Raw genomic sequence first — 8,836 nt, forward strand, 5'->3', positions numbered from 1 at the left:
CTCCTTGATAGAGCCCTGTCTACAGTAGTATATCATATCCACTCCTTGACAGAGCCCTGTCTACCGCAGTAATCATATCCACTCTTTGATAGAGCCCTGTCTACTGTAGTAATCATACCCACTCCTTCATAGAGCCCTGTCTACCGTAGTATATCATATCCACTTATATTTTATAGAGTCATGTCTACCGTAGTAATCATATCCACTCCTTTATATGGCCCTATTCATTAAAAATATTTCAAGTGCCAAGAAAATAACATAAACAGTAGCTCGACGGGAAAAATAAATAAATATAATGCACTACTAATGTGTGCTCAGTCGCGTAATGTGTTGTGATGTACTGCATTCCATAGACACTCGTTGTTGAAATTAGACATTCCATAGACACTCATTGTTGAAAGTAGACATTCCATAGACACTCGTGGTTGAAATTAGACATTCCATAGACACTCATGGTTAAAAGTAGACATATATTTAATCAGCCAAATGCTAAGAAAAGTTTTAAATAGTATGGTTATTCCTGTATCTAAAATCAATCCACAAGAGATGAAAACCAGTATTTTGCATGGGTACAGGTTGTATTCATTTATTTTGCGATGCGTTAGGTAAAATTTATATATCTGATGTGCAAAGAATTCAGATCAAAATATGCAAGAATTATGGAAATATTTTGAAGCAACAAACATGTGTAATACAACGAGATAGCTGATAACAAAGTAAGAGATGAAAGAGAGAATGCTCAAAGTTGCGTGACAATGAAGGTAGCGCTCATAAAACTTGCGAACACAACCACTTAACAGGCGTATGTATATATGATAAATACGTATCAAATGCAATTTGATTTTTTAAATATCCTAAATATATAACATAGTTCATTTATAAAATTTCAGATTGTGACAGCCATTTCTTCATCTAGAAACTGAAACAAATGGTACAGATCAAAGGCGAGAAATATATTTCCTTCAACAAGTATACATGACACTTTCCTAAAAAAAAGCGAAATAGCCAAAAAAAAAAAAAAAAAACCAGTCAGGTTTACAGACTGCTTTAAATTCATAGGCAATCCATATAACGGCTGGCGATAATTACAAGTTATGAACACTGTACAGAGACACTTAACCATTTTATAAACATGACACCTAAATATGTGATGAAAGGCATATACCCATACAAGTACATGGAAAATTTTAAAAGGATTAACTGAACATCTATACGTAAATATTTAGATATAAAAGTTTGATTTATTACTTAATGGTTCATACATATCAAATCACAACTACCAGTATGTAAAGGAAACATTTTAACATTCGAACACCTGGATATCTACATCACCATTATGTCTTGAATGATTCACCTTTTTTTTTTTTTGACACTTTAGCCTGATCTCTTATTAACTGTTCTTGAACCTGCATCAAAGTAGCCCACATACCTTGTAAGCTTACAGGACTCACGGTACTAGTTCATTTCCCATAGTAAACCTACGCAAACACCATGATATTAAAAATTCAATAACTTAAAATTTCCGAGTGCTCATGATCAAATCTATATTTATCAGTATAGATGAAACCTGTATGTCAGCTTCTGTGTAGAGGAAAGGATATGAGCCATGGGATTTTCTGGACCTGCATGTGTTTGAAACTTGTGTTTTCAATTCCGCACTAAAGGGTCAGGTGCTAATGTTAGTAATGAGTGTTCCAAACCCAAAACTGTTTAAGGACTGAATTTCCATCAACAAAAAAATGTCTTTATTTGTTTTCTCACTTACAACGAGGATAAGCACTCAAAAGATTCTTTTTCCTAAAACATAACTTACAATATTAACCAATCCTGGCCAGTCAAACCTATATATACTCATTTTATGTTCACCCATTTCCAATCTGCTTCCCATTTTTCCACACAATTAGTACCGTGTGTCCTACAAGGCCATGTGCATATATATGCACTGATATTATGAAGGAAGCCTTTGCAAGCTATATTCATACCTTTTTTCTTCTTTCTAAAAAAAAAACAAAACGATATAAGCGTGGTAGATGACGCGTATACATGTATTTACAATCTTTTAACCCACAGGAATGGCCTAAGGGAGGTAAATCGGGAACTAATATTAAGCCTGTATTTTAATCAAGAAACATTCTATAGGTTGAAATGTGGTAAGGTGACAGTCCAAGTGAAAATTTATTTTGTATGGGTGTGTACTGTAAGTATACGTGTATACACGTATAAAATGCGTCATCACATGAAAATAAACTATAACAATAGTTGCCTATAAACTATAACAATAGTTGCCTCGCTGAATTATATATATATATATATATATATATATATATATATATATATATATATACGCAACAGCAACCACAGTAATGCAGACTTCCCAGTATGTCTGCACCAACTGCAGTAGGGACTGTCACTCACGTATAGGCCTGCACAGCCACAGCAGACGTTGCCAACAGAGACAGGCAACACCCCAAGGGCGCTATTCGCATGGTCTTTCGAGACCGAGTCGCCAATGATGATAAATATATATATATATATATATATATATATATATATATATATATATATATATAATATATAAGTCGTAATATTGCACCTTAGGTGCATTGTAGAGGTCCTTATCTTCTTTAACTTCGTTTTCGTTTCTCGAAGTATAATAACACCAAAGTATACCCATTTACCAGAAAGGACGAGACTATTGTTTGTTTTGTTTTTATGAAGAAGGAATCTGTTCATTTAAATACAACATTTCAATGCTTTTCTAAGGTAGCTTATTTCTTTGTCTTAAACCCAACAAGTGAACTGAGATTTTATTAATGAAACTATTTTCTCCATTGTAATCCTACTAAATTCTCTCACACCTGGTCCGCATTAAAATAATCCTACTTAATGATCTGACATCTGGTTTTCATAAAAATAATCATATTCAATTCTCTCACATCTGGTTTTCATTAAAATAATCATATTTAATTCTCTCACATATGGTCCTCATTAAAATAATCATATTTAATGCTCTCACATCTGGTCCTCATTAAAATAATCCTACTTAATGATCTCACATCTGGTCTTTATAAAAAAAATAATCCTACTTACTGCTCTCACATCTGGTTTTAAATAAAATAATCAGATTTAATTCTCTCACACCTGGTCCTCATTAAAATAATCCTACTAAATGCTCTCACACCTGGTCCCCATTAAAATAATCCTATTTAATGATCTCACATCTGGTCTTCATAAAAATAATCCTATTTAATGCTCTCACATCTGGTTTTCATTAAAATAATCCTACTTAATGATCTCACATCTGGTTTTCATTAAAATAATCATATTAAATGCTCTCACATCTGGTCCTCATTAAAAAGAACCTACTTAATGATCTCACATCTGGTCTTAATAAAAAAATAATCCTACTTACCTCTCTCACATCTGGTTTTCATTAAAATAATCCTATTTAATGCTCTCACATCTGGTCCTCATTAAAACAATCATATTAAATTCTCTCACACCTGGTCCTCATTAAAATAATCCTACTTAATGATCTCACATCTGGTCTTCATTAAAATAATCCTATTTAATGCTCTTACATCTGGTCCTCATTAAAATAATCATATTAAATGCTCTCACATCTGATTTTCATTAATATAATCCTATTTAATGCTCTCACATCTGGTCCTCATTAAAATAATCATATTAAATGCTCTCACATCTGGTCCTCATTAAAAAAATCCTACAATGATTTCACATCTGGTCTTAATAAAAAATAATCCTACTTACTTCTCTCACATCTGGTTTTCATTAAAATAATCCTATTTAATGCTCTCAAACCTGGTCCTCATTAAAATAATCCTACTAATTGCTCTCACGCCTGGTCTTCATTAAAATAATCCTACTTAATGATCTCGCATCTGGTCTTCATTAAAATAATCAAATTTAATGCTTTCACATCTGGTTTTCATAAAAATAATCCTATTTAATGCTCTCACATCTGGCTTTCATAAAAATAATCCTACTTAATGATTTCACATCTGGTCTTTATAAGATATAATCCTACTTACTGCTCTCACATCTGGTTTTCCTTCCTATTTAATGCTGTCACACCTGGTCCTCATTAAAATAATCCTACTAAATGTTCTCACACCTGGTCTTCATTAAAATAATCCTACTTAATGATCTCACATCTGGTCTTCATTAAAATAATCCTATTTAATGCTCTTACATCTGCCAGCAGGGTAGCAATGACAGTGACAGTTATCAGCATCATAAATAGAATCTAAGTCTGGAAATGTCCAGGGAGCTGCTGCATTAGAGTTGTATCCAGGTCCGCCTCCAATATCTCCCCTATTAATATTTTAAGAAAAGTGTATAGTCTTTCATACAGTCCATAAGGAATTGGTAGATTCTGTCAATAGCGCAATGGTAACAAAAGAGATTCAAATATCTCTGGTTCCCAGTTCGATCCAGTCCTTCTTCATTTGCCAAAGTCAGTGGGCCCCTCAGTCAATGTTAGCGTTTCATTGTGTCCTCCGGTGTTCTCCGTCTTAAAGTTCACGTGCGACCAAAGCCTGGGCTGTCCAAAGTACAACTAGTAGTAGGAAGAGAGAGGATCACAACGCAAAAGAAACTATAAAGGAATAGACTTTGAACTGTTTATATGAAGTAAGTAGACTTTATATTGATTTGATCTTATTTTTTTAATTTCCTCAAAACTTTACCTCAAGATATTTCAGCGTGCCTGCAAGTCGTGTTATCGTATCCAGTGTGGCGCCATGTTGTAGGTCTACCAGAAACGATGCAGTTCCCCCACACATCTCCAGGTACACTGAGACCAGTTGACCCACATCCCGGATGTCATACCGAGGCAAATTTGGCGTCCCTTGCCCAGGGAATGTCACCACGGGCACACCGCAATTATCAGTACCGCCTGCATTATGGATAAAATGTTCGAAATAAATACGCATATAATAACTCCGATTTAGGCTTGTAAAACATATACTCGTGGCACAGAAATTATGCACAGAAATACATACAGAAAAGAAGTAAAGGCATTTGTAGAAAAAAGGAAACGAGGGAGATAAAGAAAGAAAGTCGTATAATCTTTGAGTTGCAAGTATCTCCAATTATCGGGGTAGCAGGATATTTCGTCTAAAAAAAACCCATAGTTTTTGCTGTTTTTAACAACTTCATTTTGCCCATGGCATCAAATGATATGCTTCTTGTCATTTAAGAAATATGTGAACAAGACAACGTGGGGGGTGTCACCTGTATCTGTCTGCCTGCCCGTCCGTAACGAAACATGGCAGTTATCATTACACATGGTAATTCTGTCCAAGAGGGGTGTTATTTTTGGCTCCCTCTCATCAGGATCCTAGGAGTGGTTAAAGGACAAATGTACAAACATTTCAATATCAACGACACATTCGAATATTTTGGATCAATCTTCATACGTGGTATCATATCAGGAAGGCATGCCGAATTCGAAATTAATTTTGGGTTACAACCCCTGGGTTACTGTACGAAATTAATTTTGGGTCACAACCCCCGGGTCAATGTACGAGATTAATTTAAACAACCACTGGATCATTGTACGAGTCTACAGATAGAGAATGGTGCGAAAATATTGATCTCGTTGAACTTGCTTATGTTTATACCCGAAATTCATTCGGAAGTTTTACCTTAAGCAGCGAGATCTACTTAGTAAAAAAATCTGAAAGTTTATCGTTCGTGTATATACTAGTAGGTAGGCATGTAGATAGATAGATAGATAGGGAGGTGGTTGGGTGGGTGGATGGATGGATGGATGGATGGATAGATAGACAGATAGACAGGGAGGTGGGTGGGTAGGTGGGTGGGTGTGTAGGTGGGTGGATGGATGGATGGATAGATAGATAGATAGATAGATAGATAGATAGATAGATAGATAGATAGAAGACTGCAGAAGGAACCATGGTATTAAGAGAACGTGGAAGAGGAAGAGAAGAATGAGTTACCCGAAAGGATCACAACTCCGGACGCCAGAAGATCTTGGTTTACGTCAAAAAGCATATCCTGAAATTATTCATACGGTGTTAATTCCTATTTGCAATTTTTCAATCAGCTGTGTTACATCCGATACGACCACAGTAAGTGCTGCATTGCAATACGATACGACCACAGTATGCGCGCTGCATTGCAATACGATACGACCACAGTATGCGCGCTGCACCGCATTCGTCCAACGACTTAAGCGACGAATAAGATATTGTTCTTTTCTTTCGCTCGAATCCGAAAATCACAAGTTAGATGCCGGGAAACGACAGATTTTTACCTTTAGCTATCAAAACATCCAGACGTTTTGGTGACTCGGTATATCACATTCTAGCATGTATGTATGTATGTATGTATGTATGTATGTATGTATGTGTGTATGTATGTATGTACCTACGTACGTACGTATGTATGTATATATGTATGTATGTATGTATGTCTACCTATGAAGCATGCCAACTCTAAATTGACATTTTTTCACTGAATAATAAGACGACCTGCTGCATCGATTTTATGAATGACACCAGATTTTATGTCACATGTGTGCAGTCAATAAACTGCCATATTTAATAGTGCACACAATACAGAAATAATGAAACATAATTGAATAACCTGCGCAATCCTCTTAAACCGTGTAGTCTGATCACATAAGCCAAAACCTGTCTTTGATCCTTCAAAGTATCAGCCTCCAAAAGAACACGAATATAGCTAAATTTAATCAGATTGTATAACGTGTTAGTGTCTCTTTAAGTGTGTGGTTGTTCGAACTGAAAATACTGATGACCCTATCTAGTGTACATAGGTATGTAACATTTTGTAATTGAATCTCGGTAAACAATTAGTTATCTAAATAAGTTTACCTTTTTTCCGATTTTGCTGTGAAGAATTCACCATCAAACGATCCGAACTTCTATATCAACCGTCTAGGGAGAGTTGGGGATAAAGGCATTTTTAAATTCATTTTTGAATCATCTGCGTCCACTTTTGCAGCTTAAAAGAGGATGTTAGTTGTTACCCTGTCTGTCTATATGTATGTCTCTCTGTCTATATATTACATATTACGTCATTAAATAATACCCCGTCATTAACTAACGAGCAAAGAAAATAGCCAAGATCAACCCATCTCCTCGCCAGAAATGTATAATGGATGGTTACTCAAAAAGGCTATGTACAGATCGGAAGACGAGGTTGCGGTTATAAAAAAATTAGAAGCCGAAACTAAGTTCCAATCTTCTTTGCTACATACATACCAGCCTCCTAATCAATTACATTTTAAAACGTTTTCATACTTTGTGGTTTTCGCCTTCAAGCATCATCTTTCATGAGAACCAAACCAAGTGTGGTGTTGCCCCTGGATAGAAACCCACGATGGCCTAAGTGAGAGATCTATGTTTGTGTTCGTGTTCTTAGGCAGACATTGTGATTTGGGATAGTAAAATAATTGCAATATGCCCTGGTTGACTCGACACTTGCATTTATTAAAATATTGACGATTGAATGGAGATATATCCATATTGCTAGTACCTCTCTCTATATTCGGATTTGTTTTTAAATGTATTGCTATCAGAAACACACACATGAAAGCTTCCAGTGGCATTGCCCTTGTTCTGACATATAACGTTTTGAACATGTTATCCGATGGAGAGAAGAAAAAAAAACGTGTGCTTTACATGATAAATATTTTTTCAAAAATCCCAACAATTGAATTACATATTTATAGTAATTAATTTGCTTAATTAATGTATCTGAACCCAACTGGTAATTCAAAACACAAAACAACATTAGCCTCAAAGCTTAATTTATCCTAAACAGTTACCCGCCCAGTCTCGTTGTGTATACGCAGTAATAAATATAAATGGTTAGTGATTTTCAGTCTTAATACAATATTCCTTCCAAGTGTTAAAATGGGGAATATAGCTATTTTTCTTGTGCTATGAATTTATTATTAGTCATTTTTACCACAGATATGTGAATGTTACAGAATGCACACATACACACAAACATTGTGTATGTATTTGTGTTTATGTGTGAGTGAGACAGACAGACAGATATAGAGAGAGAGATAGGTAGAGAGAGATGAAACCTGCTTTGGGAGACATCTTTTTATGTCCAGTGATGCGCCATAACTATAAGTCTACGTCGTTATTACAACGAATTCTTCCCGTCTGCACCCATAGAAAAATAAACGATTTTTCTAGTCTAATCTATACTGCAACAAAAAATAAAGCAATTACTTTTTCTAGCGTCGCCATGCAATTACTGTCTGGTATATCCTAACGTTTACCGCGGTACCGAGTCTCTGTAACCGTCATACATGCTTTAATACTGATACGCTGTTTGTGTATGACATTTACTGATTTTCGAATTTAAATTCCAATTTGTAATTTTTATATTGTTAAAACTGAATGTTGAACATTTTTGTTTTCAAGTTGAACTCATTAGTCATATTCTGTAAACTTTCCTTGAATTTTCTTGATATTCCTCAGGACAACCTTTATTGATCACTGACATCCCACCTCTGTCCACGTGGGTTCGAGTCTCAGATACGTCCAACGTGGGTATGTGAGAAAACATGTCAATACCTTCCCGTGGATAGGTGGTTCTTAATGGAGCTTTCCCAGGTTCTTCCGACCGCTCCGGTGGCCTAGTGGTTAGAGAGTCCGCCTCGGATGTGGGAAGTCGCGGGTTTGAACCCCGGCCAAGTCATACCAAAGACTTATAAAAAATGGTTTTAACAGCTGCCTCGCTTGGCGCTCAGCATTGAGAGGTTAGTGATAGGGCTGGTCGGTCTGGTGTCAGGATAATGTGACTGGGT

At 35.7% G+C, this 8,836-nt stretch overlaps 1 protein-coding gene across 1 annotated transcript in view; it reads right to left on the minus strand.

Annotated features, from left to right (window-relative positions):
• The window catches only part of LOC149785600 (uncharacterized), a 65,542-nt gene extending 57,053 nt beyond the window's left edge, over positions 1–8,489 (minus strand). Inside the window, exons 1-3 of the mRNA XM_089979409.1 lie at positions 8,105–8,489; positions 5,985–6,042; positions 4,710–4,918 (exon numbers count right to left, since the gene is read on the minus strand). Of these exons, the coding sequence (XP_089835535.1) occupies positions 4,710–4,918; positions 5,985–6,039 (264 nt within the window). The 5' untranslated portion in view covers positions 6,040–6,042; positions 8,105–8,489. The remainder of the gene's footprint in view (positions 1–4,709; positions 4,919–5,984; positions 6,043–8,104) is intronic.
• Positions 8,490–8,836: the final 347 nt, after the last annotated feature.

Source organism: Sinohyriopsis cumingii, chromosome 13 (assembly GCF_028554795.1).
Source record: "Sinohyriopsis cumingii isolate HCF-2022 chromosome 13, ASM2855479v2, whole genome shotgun sequence".
In the NCBI taxonomy this organism is placed as follows: domain Eukaryota; kingdom Metazoa; phylum Mollusca; class Bivalvia; order Unionida; family Unionidae; genus Sinohyriopsis; species Sinohyriopsis cumingii.